Here is a 21,597-nt window from a genome sequence, read left to right as displayed (position 1 = left end):
GCTCTGAAGGAAACTAACTAAATCGCTGAATCTTCTTTTATCAAAATGAAACATCTTCGGGTCTGATAATCCGCCGCTGTAAATGAGGAACATTTGATTGAGATGTTGCATTCACCACCGTCTCTGGGTGAGTTGCTGTGATGCAGAAAGATGAGATACCGATTCAAAAACAATCAAAAAGAGATTAAAATCATTCATTGGAAAGAGCCTTAACAGTTACAATATGTCAGGCCATGTTTAATCATGACCACTGTGCGTGTGTGTGTGGGTGGATGGGTGTGTGTGTGAGAGAGAGGGAGACTGGCAGAAAGATGTAGTCCTCATGGGCGGAAACGGAGAAACACAAAAATATACAAGACTTAGGGTGGGATGTAGAGACTAATGAAAATAACTCTAACATGAACCTTGTAACTTCATCACAATTAAAAGCAAAACTACAAAGGCAAAATTATGCTGACTGGCTGTAAGCAGCCTTTGTGGCTATGTTTCACTTTGATATATTTCAAAGCAACATGAGACATCTAACAGAGCTCCAAAAAGGCCAAATCATGTTAACCAAAACTGCAGGTGCATGTGTCAAAAAAACAAAACTATTATTATTACTACTAAAATTATAATGCAATCACATATGATCCACATTTGTGATGGTGGTTGCAATAATGAGTTTGATATTTAGTTTTTTGTTTTGTTTTTCTGTCTTGTTTGTGTTGCCTTCCCAACAAAACATCCCTGTCTCAATCATTCAAATAATTGCTGTCTCATATACAGGGGAAGTAAGCCTCATCACTTAATAAAACAAACACTGAACACTTTATTAGTCATTTGTTTTGTAGACTGCTGTAATTTTAGTTTGATGAATGTTTGAGGATTGGCCATGTCAATAAACTGAATTAACAGAGAAACAGTTGGGAGGTGAGGAAGAAGAAATAATTGAGTCTGTGTGAAAATAAGACTGTTGCTTAGTGCATAAAAGGTCAGTTCTTAAAAAAGATATTACCATTTCCAGCTTTATCACTTTCAACCCTCCTCACGTATAAAGTGCCCACATAAAAAGAGTAATTGTCTATGTCCGTCGCCTTTCGTCTTTCTATTTTCTGTGTGTACTGAGTACTGCTGTAGTCAATAGATTTGTTACACTTCATTTTTCAGCATTGCATCTCATCTCATTACATTTCCATCTCATTGCTGTTGCAACAGATGCCACCATAACTCAGCATTTCACCTGCACTGATGCCACACATATCCTCTCTCTCGTAACCCTCAATGTTTATCAGTTAACTTGGTTTATACAGTACAATCAGTTTGTCCATTTGTTTTTGGATGCATGTGTAAGAGAGGGGATTGGGGCATATTAATTGTCTACAAAAATTGAATATCAATGAATAAAAATTAATAGATAACATGACTAATTTGATATATTCCCTGATGAATGGATTTCATTAAAAAAATGTGTTTTGAAAAAGAAGAGATAAGCAGATCATTTATTTCCTTGCTGCGTAATCATTAATCCTAACTTACTGTGTGCAATGCAGACAGTTTCCAAAAAAGTCTTTGATAACAGTGTCAAGAAGCCTTGACACTGCAATAAAAAGCCACACTAGCATTACAAATTAAATTTCATAATATTGTACAACTAGAGTGGGTCTTCAACCTCTCAACAATTCATGGTGTCAAAAGTCCAAGTTGAAATAAAAACAAATTCTTATCTTTTCAAATAATCAACATTTTGCATTGACATGAAAGAGCTTTATTGAGCAAAGAGTCTGTTACTGAATGTAAGACAGAGCAAGACAGATACGACTTGCTGACTCAACAGCAGGGGTGTCAGACTCTGGGCTATGGACAGCTGAGAACGTCCAGGTTTTCATTTCAGCCGGAAACAACACCACTTGATGTAATGGCACATGATCTGACACACCTGCTCGAGGGAAGAACTCTGTACTTTCCTTTATAATAGCCTGAATAACTACAACAAGCACAAGACTTGAGAAAAAGAAGCTTCAACCTTTTGTGCCTTAATCACAATAGAAGTCCATTTCCTGCAAAGACAAAACAAAAATTGAATAAAATGAGATAAATGAGGACTAAAATCTATCACTATAGAAAAATAAAAATATGCATCTCAGACATTTTCCTATTAAAGAGACAAAGTTGTGTATATACTCACAGTTGTGGGAATCTCCACTGTGTCTTCCTTAAACTTCTGCATCTCCTTCACCATAGTTGCAGGGAAGTATCCAATGATGCCCATCTGGTCCACATACCGCTCACCATAAACCTGCCAGTGAAAATAACATGGCCTCTCTTTCAAATTACCATACACCACATTATACAGTATACACTTTATGTATTTAACCCTCCATACAAAACAAATATAATTTAAATGCTTATTTGTTTTGGACAATGAAATCAAATATATAACCAAATGTCTTTCTTGATATAATTGCTCTTGTCAGAAAGGCCACACTTCTTTGTCATAGCTTTCCACAATGTCTTTGCCTTTTGCAACTGACTATAAGTTGGCACTGCTACTCAATAACATGTAACAAATTATTACATACACTTCCAGACCAGAAGACTCCGGCGCCCTCCTCTGGTACGAGTTTAGAGTACACATAAACCATCTGACCCTTCTTCATGTTGATGAATCTGCAGTCAGGGGCTACAAAGTCATCCAAGGCTGTGGCCATTGAGAGAACATCTAATAAAGCACAAAAGAGAAGAGGCAAGGGAAATACAGATGAAAAAAATATCTACTTTTGTTTTTGCAGAAAAAGTTAACAAGCACATGCGTTCCATTGCATGATCTAATCAATGATAGTTTCCAGAACCATGTTGCACACATGCAGGTCATGCTACTTTTTCATGCTCTTCTGACTTACATGAGCATTCTGCGTCTCCACAAATCTTGTTGTCTCCTAGTTTATCCATGAGGACAGCATTCGTGGTCTGGTGCAGTAGACCCACACAGAACAAAATCACCAGTGAATAATTCATTTTAACCAAAACAACAGAACCAAGGGAATGTTGTATCTACACGTGAATGTGGGTGTTTGACGGAGCTTAAGGCTAAAAAATCCCAAAACATTTCTCTCAGCCAGGACAGAATGGGCTGAGCCCCTACATCAGAGGTCGCCTGTCCAATCAGTGTTGACTTTCAGTAATGTCACACTCTGGAACTATTCATTCCCCAGAGGGGAGTTGGCTGACTTTTCTCAAAATTTCAGCCTCTTTGCAGAAACAAGCAGTCACAGTTCATGTTAACTGTGTGTCTTAAGCTCTGTAAAACAGCATTTGAATTTCATGTGTTGAAATGCAGTATGTACTTGTATTATGTGAAATACTTTTTTGGATTAAAATGTTCTATGCAAGAGGCAATGAAACCTAACTTTTAAGATATTGTATTCATAAATGTGTGGGGAAGATGTTGAGTTAGGTAGTTGTCAGTCTTATTTACTTTTTAGAAAAGAATTCTTATGATCCTCTTATGTGACTCTAAAGATCAAACTGCATCATTAAAATGAAAAAAAGGAAACTGCTGAATAAAGCATGAACAAATAAATGAGTCCAGACATATAAAACTGAAGAAATCTCTCTGTGGAGGATGTTATCATGTTGGGAAATACACTGTTTGTACCTGAGTAGCCTGAGAGTGACACCACCTCTAAAAACACAGGCTACACATGAAAAGTAACTGCAGCAACAGGAGCAAATGTAATGTACATCCACTCAGCTGGCAACAACTGGTTTCAGTTCAAATGTAGTCTGGAGGTGAATTTAATACATTTTCAAAACAAATTTGTTGAATGGGTTGAACCAAAGCCATTTAGTAACATTTTCAAATCATTTTCACAATTGGAAAATGGTTACAGACAAATGGAGTGATACACAAATGTTTTATGTCTAGGTGACCAATGTCCACACTTTCAGCTGAATTTAAAGACCACCTGTCTGAATATTATTTTTTCAAAGCCAAAGATGAATGGTGTCAAAAACTATGGCCAAAATGATTAGTTAATAGTTAGGTATTTTATTATTTAACTTCCACTGAATAGTAAGAACCAATATAGGAGTCCTGTTTTCAACCAAACACCTGATGGCACTGTTGTCCCCTAGATATGGTAAAGGACTCTCACCACTCAAGTGTCTGTATTTGTTTGTGTGTTTGTTTGTTTGGTCTATGACAGCCAAGTCACAAAAACACAAATATTAAAGACAAGAACTGAAAAAATAATTTCCAGATTTATGTAGCAGAACTATGTTTTTTCTTCTTTCCTACCCAATCTGTAATCTGACAGCCCCTCAGATTTATCGTGTGACTCTTCTAAAGCAGTTCAAAGTAGCTTCACCTCCACCAGCTACAGAAATAAAATGCTGTTTATGCATTGACTGTTACATTTATTTAATATATCAGCAGCCTGATTTTAAGCAAAATAAATAGCCAAACTTTTACTTTAGTACTAGTATATTTATCTTGTAATACTTCTACTTAAGTAAAGGATCTTAGTAATTCTTCCACCACTACCATACTGCAATAGTGTATAAAAAATCAGATAATAATTGTTAAGAACTATATTATTTTTATAAAGTCTATATGGATAACACAGTAACAGGCCGGCAAGCAAGCCATTTAAAAAGATTAATTCCAGAAAGATAAGTGAGGAAATGTGAATGCTTCTTGCTGGTAACACCATTTAATTTACATAATGTAATACAAAGAGGAACAGACGAGTATATACTGTGTTGAACATACGATAATTTAAGATTTTAAGAGGACTTTCTGTTCGTGTTTTCAACAGCTGCCGTCACCACGACAACCACCACATATTCCCCTGAAAGTCACCAGATAACACGGTTAAACCGAAACACCTGCTTTTCTTTAATGGGAACATACCATTTGTTGGTGAAACACTGAAACAACAGTTTTATGAGAATCTAACGCTTATTATTTTGTCTTTGTCTGTGCTGTCTTTGTTTAGCGTGAACATCTTTGAATATAAATGCACAGATATTTTAAAGCCTCAGAATGCCGGCGTATAAGTCAAATTCCATGCCAGAAACTAGATGACTAAGTTGATGACACCTTTTTTCGCTCTTGTGGCATCATATTTTGCAAACAAGCTTTCGACGCTCTTTGTAAACAACTGTGTTATTTCCTTTTTCGTCCGATGCGAAGCGCTGGGAAGCAGTGTAAGTACGATGTTTTTTTAAACGTTGGCTAGGCAGGCGGGGTTTAGACATACACGCAATCTTGTGAGAAAACAATGAGAACCGCTCACTGGCGCTGAGCGGTTGTACAAATCAGGCACACCCTTTGACATTTAGGGCTGTGACGTAGGTCCACTGTAAACTCAAAACGCTAGTGTCGGACGGTGCTGTTATTGTTCGGTTTGGAGGGCTTGGGGGTTGTCGGTGCCTTGTTTTCATTTTGGGGGCTGTAAGCTACCACTAGCAGGGTAATTATTACACTCAAATTCAAACACCTGCATGCCTGGACCTAGGCGCATTTTAATATAACATCATATTTATCCAGGTAACGTTAGTGGTAAGCTTGCAAGTTAACGCTAGGTCCCAAAGTAGCTGATGGATGCGCGGGTATCGGAGTTATTTGGCTCAGGAAATGGACAAGGCTCTGGATCTCAAGGTGTTGCGTCCAACGTCAAGCCTGGAAATGCCTTTGGGATGGGAACAGCCCCCAAAAAAGCCTCTGCAAAAAACAAGAAAGCAAAGGCTCGATCTTTCCGCAACTTCAAACCAAGCAATAACACCCCGTATCTACCTCCAGAGGTAAGGCTGAAATGACGCCAACAACACAGTGAAGCTAGCATGCACAGCTAATATTATTTAGCAAAGTCAACAACAAAACAACTTTGCATAAATGTGTGTTTGTGTGCATGTTGTGATGTGTAACGCTGATAAAAGTAGACTTTCCATTTCATTTCCTGTCCTCGGGGTTAGCTGACTTGTGTTTGAACCTGCAGTGACACGTAGCTAGTCGGAAACGTAAACGAAAATGAATGAGAGGGTTTTATCCGGCTAACATTTGCAATCTAATATCTGTTGTTTTACAGTTTGCACATTAAGTGTAGTTTAACAGTAGCAAGCCAAATGTGTGCTAATTAAAAGTCGCTTGCTATCGCTGCGCAGTGTTGTGCTTGCTAGCAGCGGAAGAACAGCTGTGTTTGTAAATATCTAACAGGGGGCGGGTGTGTACGCGGTCGACCAAATATTCAACTAATGCGACTAATACACAACTGACATTCACTCAGCCAAGGACTGTGTTACTACACAGTAACGAAAGACAGATAATTGTGTAGTGACCTAAATTTAAACGTGTTAAATAGTTGATTATTTTCTCAGGAACGTGAAAGAAAGAATGTTGATCTCGATCAAGCTAAGCTAAAGCTCAGCCTAATTTAACCCTTAGCCTAATAGAAGCAGTTTGGGGTTTGATTTAGAGTTTGTTTTTAATATCAGTGTAAGTAATTGCAGGGAGATGAGCAGTGTCCTCACAGCAACATGTCCATAAACTCTTCATGGGGCAAGTCTCAACATATTCCATAGCTCATGTACAACATGAAACCAGCTCCACTGTCATGCATTGTTAGAATACATGTGAGACATCTGTCCCACTTGTAGGAATATTTACCAGCTAACCCTAAATGGCAATTGACTGTTACATGTTTATGTGTTTTGTCTAATAACACATTAAGTAGCTGTGTATTAAGGCAAGCTAAGCAGTTAGTCAGTTTGTATAGCTCTCAGTGACTACCTATTCACAGTAGTGCACTGACCACTCATTCAGTCAGATTGCTTTTCTTTGTGTGTTTTTAACAAATCAATGGCCTGTTGTCTCACCTCTCTACAGTCTGACAGCTGTTGTTCCTGTTCTGTCTCTGTCTGACGCTCTTTGTTTCTCTGTTCATCTCTTAGGCTGAAGAGGGCAATATAGAGTACAAGGTAAGCAAATTAGGTGTCACGGAAGGACCTCGTTGTGTTCAAAAGACATTTTGTCCTCAAAGTGAGTTAATTGCTTCATATAACACCTTAATGATGACGGCTCGTGGTTAGGTCAGCTTCTTCATGACAAGAATGTGGAGGTCATAAGTATATCAGTCATCATTGTAACGAGCTGTCAGCAACATGTGGGTAATACGTGAGAATATTTAAGTGTAGTCTCACGTGGTCTACTGTGGAAAACCAACACCACTGTGGATTAGCAACACCATTTTTAGTATGGTCTGGATAGCTGCTTCCCCCATCACATCAATAGAGATTTATTTCTCATTTTTATCACCTCAGTCCTTTGTGATATTAGTTATTTTCATCAGAATTATTTAACGACTGACTACGCCCATTTTAGGTATAAATTTCTACAGTTTAGGTCTAAGTTCAGCACTGATTTCTGTTATCTTTCCCCTGTCCAGCTGAAGCTAGTGAACCCTACACAATACCGCTTTGAGCATCTGGCAACACAAATGAAATGGCGTCTGCAGGAGGGTCGAGGTGAAGCTGTCTATCAAATTGGTGTTGAGGATAACGGCATGTTGGTGGGACTATCAGAGGAGGACATGAGGGCATCGCTGAAAACCCTCCATAGGCTGGCAGAGAAGTAAGTCCAGAAAGTATCTAATTCACTTGTTGTTAAAAACTTACTGAATGTGTTTCACATTCAGTTATTGAGTCACTGAGTTAACGTTGCTCCTAATCAGAACCAGATAAATAATTACAAATAAAAAATAAATACACTATCTAAAAAACATAATTTATTTATTTGTTTGTTTGTTTTTCTGTTTTCTGACAGAGTTGGAGCTGACATCACTGTTCTTAGAGAGCGAGAGGTGGACTATGACTCTGATGTGCCTCGTAAGATTGCTGAAGTTCTTATTCGCAAGGTGCCAGATGACCAACAGGTTAGTAGAACCTCTGTGAAAGCATGCTGCTTTTTTGCCTGGAGTTGATTTTTTGTTGTTTATTAGTTGATTTTTAATAATAATTTTTTCTTCTTGTTTTTCCTGAAGTTCTTGGACCTACGAGTAGCCGTACTGGGTAATGTGGACTCGGGCAAGTCCACTCTGTTGGGTGTTTTGACACAGGGTGAGCTGGACAATGGACGGGGAAGAGCGAGGCTCAACCTCTTCAGACATCTCCATGAGATCCAGACTGGACGCACTTCAAGCATCAGCTTTGAGATCCTTGGCTTCAATAGTAAAGGAGAGGTGAGAAAAGATTTAACACTTGAGAATCTGTAATGTGTAGCAACCCGCAACACAGGTTTAATACATTATTTTTACTTTTACTTATCAAGATGTTCGAAGTAGATAAGACAAAAAAATATAAACTACTACATCTACAGATTTGGTTCATTTTTTTCTTAGGTTGTGAATTACAGCGAGTCTCGGACAGCAGAGGAGATTTGTGAGAGTGCCTCTAAAATGATCACATTCATTGATCTTGCGGGTCACCACAAGTACCTGAAGACCACCATCTTTGGCCTCACCAGCTACTGTCCTGATTTCGCTATGCTGGTCGTCAGCGCAAATACCGGTATTGGTGAGTACTGATTAATTGATTTAAGTTTCAAATACTTTTTGTGAGCGTCATTGTATGTCAGGTAGAAAGTCTGCATATCTGTCTGTGTGAACTTAATCCAGTCACTTGACTGTTAAACAGGGAAATTAAATTGAAAGTGAGTCTATCACAGAGACACAGGCTATCAGGCTCACAGTTGGAAGGGCAGTCTGACGCACAGAGTCAGTGTTTGTTTTCACCGCAACTCCACACTTTGCAAACATGTGATATCTGAGCTTATGTAAGAGACCAGACGCCCCTGCCTGCCACTACTGGTCCCAAAATATCTCAGATACCATTCATTCACATAAGAGTCCTCTGACCCACCGGAGGTAGCTCTGTGCTTGGTCCCATGTGGACTTGGTCAACCTGACACCTGCAAGTGGGGCAGTAAGCTACAGAGTATGTCAATAATGCTGACTTAAGGACAAAACACTTGACAGTCACCATAGAAGTTATGGCACAAAAATACATACAGGCTATAGGCTTTTACATCTGGGTAAGGCCCCCTGTTTTCTGTGATGAAATACCCAGATTTTTAAAAAGATTGCACCCAGATTATATGTCTCTGCACCTCAAAAGTTATTGTGTTTCCAGCTTCAAAAAGACATTTTTAACCCCAGTTTATGGTGAACAAAATTTCACTTTATTTATATATTTTTTTATCTGATCTTCACAAAGTTTTCAAATTTTACTTGAAAATAAAAAGTAAAAATAATGAGCCTTACTTTGTCATAACATTTTAACGGCTTTTTTGATTAATAGATTCAGTATTAGTGCGTTATGTCAGCAATATGTTTTCGCCAAGTCAGACTTTTTATAATAGCACAGAAGAAAGGAAGCTTTTATGGTATGCATTTCCAGCACATACTGTGAAACCTGACCTACTGTTTTCTATATTTTTACTTCTTTATAGGTACAATAAGTAGCAAAAGCTTTGAAAGTAGAACACCATTTAGTTTACATGGTAGTTTGTAGGAATTGGTTAAAAAAAAAAAAAAGTTGTTGTCAGAAGTGGGATTCGAACCCACGCCTCCAGGGGAGACTGCGACCTGAACGCAGCGCCTTAGACCGCTCGGCCATCCTGACATGTCTGAAGCGCTGTTTTACTCTGCCAGATGACGGGGGGGAGGAGGAGGGGCTTTGACAGGCACAGCGAGTGCATCCAGATAAGAAGACACCGTTCAACGCTTGAGGCTCTCTGTATAGAATCTGTTTTTGCTTTGCTTTTGAAAGCAATAGCCGAAAGTTTATTAAGAAATCTGCAGTTTTGCTTTCCTTTTGGAAATGGCAAGGAGACATGTAGTTGAAACCTGAGCCTTGGAGATAACACTTGTTACTTTGCATTCCAGCTTGTGATTTGCTGGCATTTTTAGGTGAACTATATTCAGCTGCTGTTAATGTATGGCGGGCAGTTTTCAGGTTTATTAAAGTGCTTGTTACTTGAACATTTCCCTTATTGTGCAAAAGGTTGTAAAAGAACTCCGACCCACGTCCTGTCCTTTGAGACAGCAAAAATTAACAAGGAGACAAAAGTGATATTTTCTACCTGCAGTAGTAGAATAAGTAGATAAACAAGTAGAAAAACAGTGGAACGCTGAGTAATGTTCAAAACATAGTCACAACATAATTGAAGAGCTGGTATGGCTGGATTGTTGTTATCATTTCCATCCATGTGAAGAGAAACTAGCAATTCTATGGTTAGTGTACATTGGATTTGGATGTATTGTTGTGTTCAATAAATTACCGCACAGTAATATCTGACCTGAAAAAATAAAATTACATCCACTGCTGTGAAAAAAATAATTTCTCCACAGGGAAAATAGGTTCAGGCCTAATGCTTAGTATGGAAAATACTTTTAGCACTTAAGCTACATGAGGCATAAAAAGGGTATGGATATGAAATTTTTTTTAAAAAAGTATTACTACACTGCAGACATAAACTGAGATAGGCTCCAAAGAGGACCACTGATTTTCCTCTGGAAGTCTTATAGAGTATGAAACCTTATTCATTGATTGATAATTGAATTTCTTCGCTGGTACCCTGTAGATGTTGCTGTCTTTGTGTGGGTGTCTGTTCAAAAAATAGGGCATGCTGGGGGAAATGGGGTCAAGAATGAGGACCACATTAGCTATACAAGAGGCAGAAAGAAGACATGGTGTCTGCAACCCAAGAGTCACAGCTTTAATTATGAAACAGAGTAATGGATCTGTGTAATGTATACGTCTTGTCTTAGGTATGTGTGACAAGCTATAGTGCAGGTAATCATCTTGTATCACAGAGATGCTTTACCAAATATTTTGGCACCACCACTTCAACCATCATCACCTTTACAAAGGATGAGGGACTTTGATTTTCCCTGTGCACCTCTACCTCGAGTGAACTGGGAATAACACACAAGAAAAACAATCCTCTGCCCAGCTGACGAGGGGTCAGGGTACTCTGAGTGTCCATTAACCCGTAAATGAATGTTGGGGTCATGTCACAGGACGTGATCTACTATACATATCTCTTTCTCTCACGTGCCAAATTTGTTTACAAAGAAACATGAGCCACTAGGACACTGCTAGTTCTGTGAGAAGACAAAATCAGGCATTAGTAACATGATTGCTATATGGTTGAGTATATTCCTGCACTGCTATCATGTTTACTTCCTCTCATGACATAATAACAAACATACGTCATGGTAAATTTTACCTGCTTTTATCTGTTTGAATACCCTCAGACTCGCATTAGATAAGCGATGTTATTTCAGGTCACAACAATCCTCCTCTGCACGGATGTGAATTTCCTTATGTGTCCAAAGGACAGGATCGGTTGCCCGGGACATTTGATGCAAATTGATCCGTATTTAAATATTATACTCAAAACCAAGAATGAACATTGTGTGCTTACATGTGAAAGCATGATAAATGACGTGCAGCTGATGATTTATCGGTGTGAAATCGACATGTTACATAACCCTCTTCACTTATTCTCTCCCCACTCTCCTTCTTCCAGCTGGTACAACGCGGGAGCATCTTGGGCTAGCCATGGCCTTGAAGGTACCCATCTTCATCGTCATCAGTAAGGTGGACCTGTGTACACGGGCCACTGTGGAGCGCACAGTGCGGCAGTTGGAGCGTGTCCTGAAGCAGCCGGGCTGCAACAAGGTGCCTATGGTTGTAGGCAGCACGGACGACGCCGTCACGGCAGCACAGCAGTTTGCCCAGTCACCAAAGTATGAAACGCATACATATACATAGTTGAATGAGTGCATAAACCTGTATTCCATTTAATGTTTTATAGTTAAGTAGAAGGTAGAAACTAGCCAGTGATGTCTGTGTGTCCTAATCACATGACTGTGTTCTCCCTGGCAGCATCACACCTATCTTCACCTTGTCCAGTGTGTCTGGAGAGAGTCTGGACTTGCTAAAAGTCTTCTTCAACATCATCCCTCCTCTCAGCAACAGCAAGGAACAGGAGGAACTTATGCAACAGCTAACTGAGTTTCAGGTAGATCTGAGACACACATTTATGTATTTATGGCACATACTCAAACACCCTTACAGATGAAGTGTAAATATACAAATGCCTTTGATGATATGATTGACAGCAGTGTACATCCTGTTACAGGTGGATGAGATCTACACAGTGCCAGAGGTGGGGACTGTGGTTGGAGGGACTTTGTACAGGTCAGTTTGTTGAAATGCATACCTCACGTTCTTCCATTCAAATTGCATTTTTTGGGAAATCTATGTGACCCAGTATTCTCTTTGACTGCACAGTGGTATTTGCCGTGAGGGAGATCATCTTGTAGTAGGACCCACAGACTTGGGCCAGTTCCACAAGTTGACTGTTGGGAGCATCCAAAGGAACCGCTCGGCATGCAGGGTGCTCCGGGCCGGCCAGGCTGCTACACTCGCACTGGGCAACTTCGACCGGTCACTACTACGCAAGGTCAGACACTCAATGCCAAATTTCTAGCTTGGAACTTTATTACTGATTCATATGGAAGATTTGACACCAAACCATGTTATTATTATTACTGATTAATCAGTTTACCAGATAGGTGTGAATGACTACTAAGATTAAGTGGATGGTTAAAATTAAACTATATTTTATTATGTCACACACATTCTCACAGGGCATGGTAATGGTGAGTCCAGAGATGGATCCCACTATCTGCTGGATGTTTGAGGCTGAGATTGTGCTGCTCTTTCACGCTAAGACCTTCCACAAGGGTTTCCAGGTTACTGTGCACATTGGCAATGTGAGACAGACCGCCACTGTGGAAGCTGTTTATGGCAAGGTTAGTTCATCCACTGAGCTACAAATATAAGTATCTGAAAGTTGACTTCTGCATCTAAAACCAGGGCTTGCTCTATCCTAAGAAAATGATGTCCAACTTTACATTTTTGGATTATTCTTTCTTTCATTTCCTCCTGTTTCTTATGATACATCAATGTGCCACAGGAGGAGCTGAGGACAGGGGAGAAAGCAGTGGTTCGTTTCAGATTCATCAAGCACCCGGAGTACCTGAAGGTGGGAGCGAAGGTGCTCTTCAGAGAGGGTGTGACCAAAGGTATCGGCCACGTCACTAAGTTACAACCCATCGCGCAGTACCAGCCATCCCAAAGCGAGTATGAGGAAGCCTAAAGTTTCTCTGAGAACCACAACAGAAAACACCGTCCCATCCCAAAACAAGGTGCTCTATATAAGTAACCTCCCTCTCTCTGCCCTGTTCCCTGCACAGTAAATCCCTCTCACAGGATTTTGTTGGGGGGGATCTTTTTTTTGCCCTTTTCCAAAGCCTTTTCGGCACCATCTTCTGTATTTGTCCTCTTCAGCCTTTTAAAGAACTGCTGATATTTTAGTGTGCTCTCTGGTGTTGAGGTTTTAAAGAGTGTTTGTTTTTCATGGCACTGATAAGAGGTAGTCTTTCAACTCTATAACACATTCACTTAGCACCATCTACCAAAGTGAAATTGAGTGTCAGGAACACCGTTGGCAGATCAATAAGTTGCAACAGCGACATTGCTGTCTCACAACTGCGATGAAGTGCTGCTCACACAGTTTACACCTAAATGCACTCCTCACACTTGCCACACACTTGCACTGAAACGTACATGCCGGTGTTGATATACCTTTGGCAGACGATTGTTTACAAACTCAGCAGTTGCAAGTATGAGACGCTTGGACGTTAAGGTGTAACGTATCACCAGTGTCATTGCCCCAAAGCAGCTAGTCTGTGAAACCAGCATAGTGCCTGACTGATGACAAGCCTCTATCTTGCTGTATTTGAGTACTTAAACGATATCTTTTTTTCTTGTAACTGCTAATTAATTGTGTGAGATAATAGCAAATGCAATGAGGGACATTTGTGGTTCTCAGACACAGCTTGTCAGTTGTATGGAAGCAAAAGTAATCTTTTCTTGAAGCTATAATGCTGACAAGGGCACTTTATGAAGGTGAAGAAGAGCATTGCGAGGTATGCAAAGTTAGAACTTGACCCAGTTCGTAGGTCAACCTGCCAAGATTACTCACACTGGCAATCACGTCGTAACTGGTTTTTGTCACGTCAAATCTTTCTGTAAGAATTATGTTTTTATTCACAAATAATGCCTCACGATGGCGCAGTGAGATGGTAAAGATCTTGCTGCCTGTCTTTCAAGTGCTTTAGTTACTCAGGTCAGTGTAGATATTGTGATAGACAGCATTCCACTCTCACAGAACTACTCCGGTGGAGGTTTCTGTTTTTCTGACTTGTGTGGAGGAGGCGGGAGAGAAAAACAAAGTTGTTTCTCCCAAAGAGATGTGTTTGATTATGCATTATACAGTATATAAAGCTGCCTACTGATGCAGCTTTGTTACAACTGCTCTGTTTAAAAGTAATTATGTTCGAGGTACCTTGACTTCATCTCTTCACTCATGTTACTGATGTCACTAACTTTGAAGGAGGAGTTAACACAGTGCCTGATGGAACTACTATGAACTAGTCTTCCATCACACCCAAAGTTTTACAACTTAGTAAAAAAAAAAAAAAAAACTTAAGTTGGTGCTACTCCTTGAAACAGCTTTTGATATCTAGAAGACAACTTTGAAAATGAATGTTAATTGCTACTTTGTTAAAGGCTGCTGTTGGCCTTATCATCTGTCTTATTACTGCATGTTGATGTGATATATACATAGATTGTTGTCTCACTGACATCAAGGATAGAGGTCAGTTGAAATGTATGCCCTGTTCTGTTGCATCCACTTTGTTGTTGTTACGCACAGTTCGTGTGCACTCAAAGAGAGGAAAAATAACGCATTTCAACCAAAATATTTTATAGCATTTATGAAGAGGTATATCAGATGTTAAAGTTTGTTTTTATGCGTCTGAGAAGTACTTTATAGATTTCTAGTAGTTTCAGATTTTACAATTCATTCAGTTTTCACTGTTAAAGTCTTCTTTGTGACACCATTACATCTTCACTTTTTTGAAATCAGATTTAAGCCTTTTTTTCCTTTTTAATTGAAAGTGTAATATTTTTGATCATTTGGGTGAAATGCAATATTTATGTACAGATCCAATTTGTGTATTATGGTGTACATGAATAAAACTTTTATTATCTCCTTAGCAGTTGTTCAATTTTGTTGTCTCTTTAGTAAAAACCATGTTTTCAACCATGTCATCATAAAAAACAGTTTTCTGTCTGCTGGCTCACATGTCACAGAGCCATGACTCATTACACGCAATTGAGTTGTAACAGGCTTTGTAATTTCATTTTCCTGGTTGTGCTCCTCCTAATCTGCTCTCTGGCTGATGCAAGACAATGCAAGAATAATTTACCCATTCAGTTGTCTTTCAATGCTCACAACAGAACAATAGGTTCACCATGATAGAAAAAGTATAAACAGTGTGACTTATCAGCCAGTGTTGCAATTGCTCTCATCATACTGACAATCATATTAAAAGGTCTAACAAACTTATCTACATAATGTTGCTTTATCAAAGACTAATAAACAAACATTTCTTTTTACAACTTAAATATTTTGCCATTTATAACTCCAATTATGGAGTTGTGTGATGTCTTCATAATAAAACAGCTTTAGGGCTCCTTCATCGTATGTTTTTCAGTTCTGCAGGCCTTATCACCAGTGGGGCTGGTGCTCTGTATTGCTCTGATTAGCTACGGACAACCACAAACAAACAAGAAGTACATTTACCTAAAGCTGTGTTAGTATATCTATGCTTCCTGGGTGCATTTACGTTCAATAATGTTTACAATATACTCTTGTCTCACAATAGAAACTTTTCTGTACCTCTTGAGTTTGTAAGAAAACAAAACTTAACACTTGCATGAGGATTTCTGCTGTATCTTCAGCTAATTGGTGGCATCTGGTGGTATGTCAAGATACTACAACAAAATGTACACAACCACAAAATATGAAAAGTATCTTCTTTATACTCTGGTTTACAATATTAAAATAGCTTTTCCTTTTATAATCAAAGTCATGTGTAAAACAAATTATCCAAATAAACTCTTTAATTCTTGGACATTCTTCTAAAATACAACATAATGACATTTATCATTTCAAACAAGTCCAATTGTGATCCTGTTTTAATATGGCTTTCCATTCTTTTACCAAATGTATGTCTGTGATATATATGCATTTATCAAAGATCTGACTTTAATTTAATTTAAAAATGCTGTTCTACAGCCCATCGTCAGTTCCTCTTGAAAAAGGAATCCAGAGTGCCCGTACTTCCGCCTTGGGAGCGATGCCTTTTCGGCTGAGGTCCTGACTGGCCTCTGGTTTTTGTTTTACCACGGGAGGATGCTCCTACTCTGTGAGGAGTTAGAGAGACACCTGAGGTAGAGGAAGAGGCAGCTGCTGAACCTGAGGATGAAGAGAGTGAGTTCTGGAGGTCGAGGGCAAAGTGATAGTCATTGTGTTCAGGCATTTCCCAGACTGACACCTCCTGATCACAGCGATCACATTTTATCAGGTCTTCTTTGGCTACACTAGGAAGATGGTGATTTTTCTCTGCCTCAATGTCCAGTTCATCCCTTAACTCTTCACATGGCAACTGGTGAGATTTAAACCCTGCGCTATGTTTTACATCACTATCTTTTACCTGCAGGCCTGACACAACAGTAACAGTGTCATCAGGGTGTTCTGTATCGACAGACCCTGGCCTTTGTCCCGTTTCAGGCTTGCTCAAGGTCGAGGCTGCAGCCTGTGAGCTTCTTTCAACACTCTTCTTGTGGAAGAAAGAGGAGATGCCACTATGAGGGCTGGCTGAACCATTTTGAGACTGAGAAGAAAGACTGAAGGATGAAACGGGGCAATTGGTATCTACCTCCAACTGACAATCAGTTGCAGAGGTTTTATTAGAGGAGGATGACGGGAGAATTACTGTGGAACCTGCATCTTCATCATCCTCCTCTTCTCCTTTTGTAATCTTCTGTCTTTGTTTCTTAGCTGCCTTTTGAAAGAAAGACTGAATGGTGCCAGGCTGTTTGCATGTGGAATCATTTTTCAGTTCAGCGGGTGTCTGGGTGGTAGAGAAAGGACTTTGGGTTGAAGTGACATCACTGGAAAGGAAGCCGGCTATCCCCCCTGCTGATGGAGCGTCATTGAATTTGCTTGCCGAGATATGTAGCAGGGTGAGGGGTGGAGTCCTGGGGACATCAAGCAAGAAAGAGTGTGATATATATCGCGCGGGATTGATCAACCAATGACTTTAAATATGTTTTTTATATTCTAATTACCATGCTGCCTGGTGGTTTCCTGCTGTGTTGAGACTCTTGATAATGGCAAAGCTGTCACCGGATATTTTGGTCGCCTCGTAGCGAGATAAAGCACAGCAGCGTGAGAAGCTGCTCGGCCTCTTGTCCCCCAGCTGACGTACACCAACTGTCAACAACTTAGCCACTCGACCATTCTGTCAAATGGTGAGAAGTTTCACTGGCGCTGACTTGAAACCAAGTTATATTTACTTGATATGACATCAATGTGAAACTCAACAGAGGGAACAGAAACTACTGCTATCATAAGGTCAAATTAAAAAAAGCACATAACCAAAGTTTTTTCTCACCACTTCTCTGTCCTTGGTTAGCCTCTCCTCCAGTTCCAGGGCCAGTTGATGAAGCCAGTACTGCACCTTCACAGAGGTTATTAATTATTAACATGAAAACAATCTCACCAATCATAATTTAATAGAAAGAAACACATTTTTGTTAATATTACAATATGAGACTAACAATAAAAGACAGATTGGATAATACCTTTCATACACCAGTGTAACAGTGGATGAACATAGACTGACAGCCAGTACCTGCTCTCTTGTAACCAGCGATGTTTTCCCGGGGAAGTTTTTACTGCAGCCGATAGACTTGGGAAGCTGTCTGGGTTTCACCGCTTCAAACTCAATCCCCCGACACAAGTCATAAAGCCACTGACTGCGAAAGGAGAGAGGTTCAATGATGAATGCAGGTGGCAATCAAACGCAAACTAAATGCTCAGAGTTGAAGTCAAGTCCAATTTAAATTGTTTGCCAGTCATCTTATGACGCTTAGGTCTTTTACATGAATATTTGACCAGTCTTACCCTGTTTTTTCTCCAAAGTGCTGTCCCAGTTGGGCCTGTGAGAAGCGAGTCATCTCTCCCATGTTCTCTATTCCCAGAGTTTCTGTAATGGAGGCACCCAGCTTACCCCCCAGGTTACGGCTGCGCAGGTAAAATAAGCAATACGAGAGTTACAGTTTTAGTCAAAATCTGTTTTTACACTTCTTTGCCAGAGTATGAGTGTGATTTGTGACGAATATATTCTTTATAGCAGGGTACACTTTGAACTCACATCTTACTAATGGGTAGAGAGTTGAAAAGTTCTGTCACAGAGTCCAACGGCAAAACAGTTTGTCGATTAGGCTTGTTCAGACCACAGGCTAGTTTAGCGAGTACCTGGAGACAGTAAATTATCACTCCAGCAAATATAACTACAGCTTTTGCACCACCGTTACATTTACATTAGGAATAAACCAATGTCAGTTTATCCTACCTTGTTGTGCGAAATCCCTGCTGAACAGCGGAAGCCTGTGTGTTCCTCCACAGCTGCCCTCATTTCCTCGACAATGATTGCCCCCACAGTTAGCCGTAGTTCTGCAGAGTTCTGCTCTCCTGACAGAGGAACAGATGCTGATGCCAGCCACTGCTGGAGACCTCTGGACCTCTGCACCTCTGTGTGGAAAACATGAAGCTCTTAGAGGAATGTGCACTGCCTGAGTCTCAGTTTTATCCACTTTTCAAACCCAGCCTTCTCTGTAGAGTGCTGAAACAATTGGTTGAGTAATCGATTTGTAAACATTTTGGCATAACCTACCTTTATCCAAGACAATGTCCTCTGCAGATGCCTCCTGTTCTGAAAAAGTTTGCGGGTAACCCTGAATGTATGTCGTCCTCAGCAAATGAGGCTCTATTTGTTTGTCTGTCATGTTCTTCAGCCGCTGCTGGACCGCAGCAGTCAGATCCATGTAGGCCTCATCAATACTGGCTCGCTCAATCACGGCAAAGCGAGACATCACCTCAATCACCTCCACACTTGCTTCCCTGTAACTGCACAGGAGTGGAAGTAAGTTATTTAGCTTACAACTGGTGACAGGAGTGGAAATGTTATGATAACAGATTTTGCGGTTCATCCTATCAAAGAGTAAGTTTAGAGTTGCATAGCACATCATTAGCACTTACTATGTCAGGTCTGCCTTGCCGTGAGACTCGCGCACTCGTGCCACCTGGAGATCTTGGCACAGTTTCTTTGCATCATCCACCCACATGTTCCTGGTGACACCATGGGCCCTGGCCTCGTAGCTCACGGCTATGATACTAACAGAGGATGATATGTAATTGAAAACCACATTATTTTTAAATCACATTTGCAAACAACGAGAAGACAGTGGTTATCTTTTCATCTGTAGGCAAACCTGTAGGGTGGAAGAGGAAGGCGAGTGAGTTGCCAACACAGAGACAGCAATTTAAATGGTCTGAGCAACTGAACAGACACAGGCTGGACCATACTTAAACCAAGACAGGGGTCCTGAGTCCCCCTACCCCCATGTATAAACAACTGTTATCATGTGAGTGAACCGAAGTTACATATTTAGGCCATTTGATGACACCTAAGCCATCTACATGACAACTGATCAAACTCCCTGATGAAGACAGTGAGGTGCTGCTAAAAACTCTTGTATGTGGACCGGACCTTGTGTTGAGGTTTTACAGTCAAACTACTTCCTCCAAAGTCAAGACGAAACTTTTATGCAAATCTAGTCATTCAAGTCAGTTAGGCCTATTTCCTTACATTTTCAGTTATCTTCTATTTTTGTCTGATAATACTCATCTTTATTGTACTATTTACACCTACTACCTTGCAATACACCAAAGGAGCATTTGGCAATATAGATATCATAACAGTGAGCCTGAATGAACTGTGTTTGAGAGAGAAAGAGGTTTATTTTCGTTTTTTTTGACTGTACTACTGTCTCATGAACAACAGCACTGAGTAAACCTATATAAGAGCTTTTTTGCATCACTTCTACTTATTGGGGGACTAGTAGATAGCGGTATCAGTTGCACTGATCATACAAACAGTGTCTCTGTGTCAGAAACTCACCTGCCTCCTTTCCACGTCTTGTACTGGGCTACCACACAGGGAGTGTTCCTCAGAGCTGGATTCAGCCTCTGCTCCACCTGGACGTAAAAGCAGTCCATGTCTACTAACGCCACCACTCTATCTTTCCCATACTCCATGAGTGTAGGGGAGGGTCGGTCAGTGAAAGCTTGGTGTCAGCTCCGAATACTAGCTTAAGCTTCTCTGCTTCTGTCCGTGTCGCTTTGTATTTCGCGCAGTTACGCAAAGTTACATAAATGCGTCATCGAAGGTCGGCGAAGACAACCTCGGCAATCCGCCATTGTGGTGAGGTCTGTCCATGGGTCTGTCGCAATTATGTAGTTTGTCTAAGTGGTGTTGCCGTAGCCGTACCCAGCCGTCCGAGACGGCGGCCCTGCACGCGCATGCGCGACTTACATCCACAGTTGGTAAACTAAAAGAAATCGTGTGGTGATGATGTCCACCGTCGTTTGGTCTCCAACTGGAGGAAATAAATCAGCATTTGCCATATTTACTGTCTTTTTAGCATATAATTCCCCCTTAGTGTTTCCTCGGACAGTGTTTCCCTGTTGAGCTGCGGTGGAAGTATAGTAACAAAAAGAGGGACTTAAGCATTGAAAAGACTAACATTAAAAGATATCTACTTGATTTAACTAGTTTGCATGGCTGAAACATATTAGCCTGAGATAAACTTTTAAATACATTGTAAGTGTATTATGAAGGGATCTTCTCATGGCCAGCACGAACGGAGGAATGATTATGGCAAAAAAAAAAACCTGTTTCAATGTTTATTTGGGCACCTGACTGTTGTTTTAAGAAAGACTTGAAAAATGGTGAATCTGTCCTTTAAACTGGGAATGCCAATGCCTTTCATTCCTAATTATTGTGTAGCTCTCTCTCTCTCTCTCTCTCTCTCTCTCTCTCTCTCTCTCTGCCCATTTCTCCCCTTTCAAAAATATCAAGCAAAAATTAAGTGGGACTGTACGAAAAGTATTCAGCAGGGCCCGCGGTAGTGTCAGTGGCAGCCAGTATGGCACTTCCGGTGAGATGCCACAATAGTCGCCACCATGGGGTACGTCTCAAGTCCATGGATACTCAAGTCTCTTATTTTATGGCTCCTCGCTCCTCGCCTGAACCGGAAGTTGTTCCCGATGCGCCATTTTGACGAGCGTCCCAAGTCTCTTATTTTGCTCGGAGTGAGGAGCGAGGAAACATAAGAGCAGCCTTCACGGAAGTCTTTTACCAGCCGACACGCCCCCTTATTGGATATCAGTTATTGATTGGACGCTGCACCTGATCTGACTGATCTGATACATCATTGCAGTTTATGTATATCTCACATTCTGTAAAACTCCAGACCAGGATTCAGTATTCTGTATTACAGATACAT

General features: G+C 40.4%; 3 protein-coding genes and 1 non-coding gene across 4 annotated transcripts; 1 reads left to right on the top strand and 3 right to left on the bottom strand.

The window, feature by feature from the left end:
- Window positions 1-1,731: 1,731 nt before the first annotated feature.
- On the bottom strand, window positions 1,732-3,098 carry LOC137197118 (otoraplin-like). Its single transcript, XM_067610279.1, has 4 exons — window positions 2,883-3,098; window positions 2,562-2,701; window positions 2,168-2,278; window positions 1,732-2,039 (listed from the first exon to the last, which is right to left on the bottom strand). Exons 1-4 carry the CDS (start codon window positions 2,995-2,997, stop codon window positions 2,016-2,018), a joined length of 390 nt encoding a protein of 129 aa, XP_067466380.1. The 5' UTR covers window positions 2,998-3,098; the 3' UTR covers window positions 1,732-2,015.
- Window positions 3,099-5,328: 2,230 nt separating this feature from the next.
- gtpbp2a (GTP binding protein 2a) lies at window positions 5,329-15,173 on the top strand. Its single transcript, XM_067610278.1, has 12 exons — window positions 5,329-5,787; window positions 6,934-6,960; window positions 7,428-7,612; window positions 7,805-7,913; window positions 8,022-8,219; window positions 8,379-8,553; window positions 11,573-11,792; window positions 11,932-12,067; window positions 12,188-12,246; window positions 12,340-12,511; window positions 12,699-12,863; window positions 13,028-15,173. The coding sequence occupies exons 1-12, from the start codon at window positions 5,584-5,586 to the stop codon at window positions 13,208-13,210; spliced, it is 1,833 nt and encodes a 610-aa protein (XP_067466379.1). The 5' UTR covers window positions 5,329-5,583; the 3' UTR covers window positions 13,211-15,173.
- Window positions 9,578-9,660, bottom strand: trnal-cag (transfer RNA leucine (anticodon CAG)). Its single transcript has one exon. It is a non-coding gene; the product is annotated as a tRNA-Leu (tRNA).
- Window positions 15,174-15,982: 809 nt separating the features above from the next.
- On the bottom strand, window positions 15,983-20,541 carry polh (polymerase (DNA directed), eta). Its single transcript, XM_067610277.1, has 10 exons — window positions 20,211-20,541; window positions 19,289-19,423; window positions 18,924-19,156; window positions 18,603-18,781; window positions 18,402-18,505; window positions 18,152-18,271; window positions 17,880-18,003; window positions 17,640-17,705; window positions 17,314-17,486; window positions 15,983-17,223 (listed from the first exon to the last, which is right to left on the bottom strand). Exons 1-10 carry the CDS (start codon window positions 20,345-20,347, stop codon window positions 16,266-16,268), a joined length of 2,229 nt encoding a protein of 742 aa, XP_067466378.1. The 5' UTR covers window positions 20,348-20,541; the 3' UTR covers window positions 15,983-16,265.
- Between the last annotated feature and the right edge of the window lie 1,056 nt (window positions 20,542-21,597).

This window comes from Thunnus thynnus, chromosome 14 (assembly GCF_963924715.1).
Source record: "Thunnus thynnus chromosome 14, fThuThy2.1, whole genome shotgun sequence".
Lineage (NCBI taxonomy): Eukaryota > Metazoa > Chordata > Actinopteri > Scombriformes > Scombridae > Thunnus > Thunnus thynnus.
This window is presented reverse-complemented; position numbering and strand designations above follow the sequence as displayed.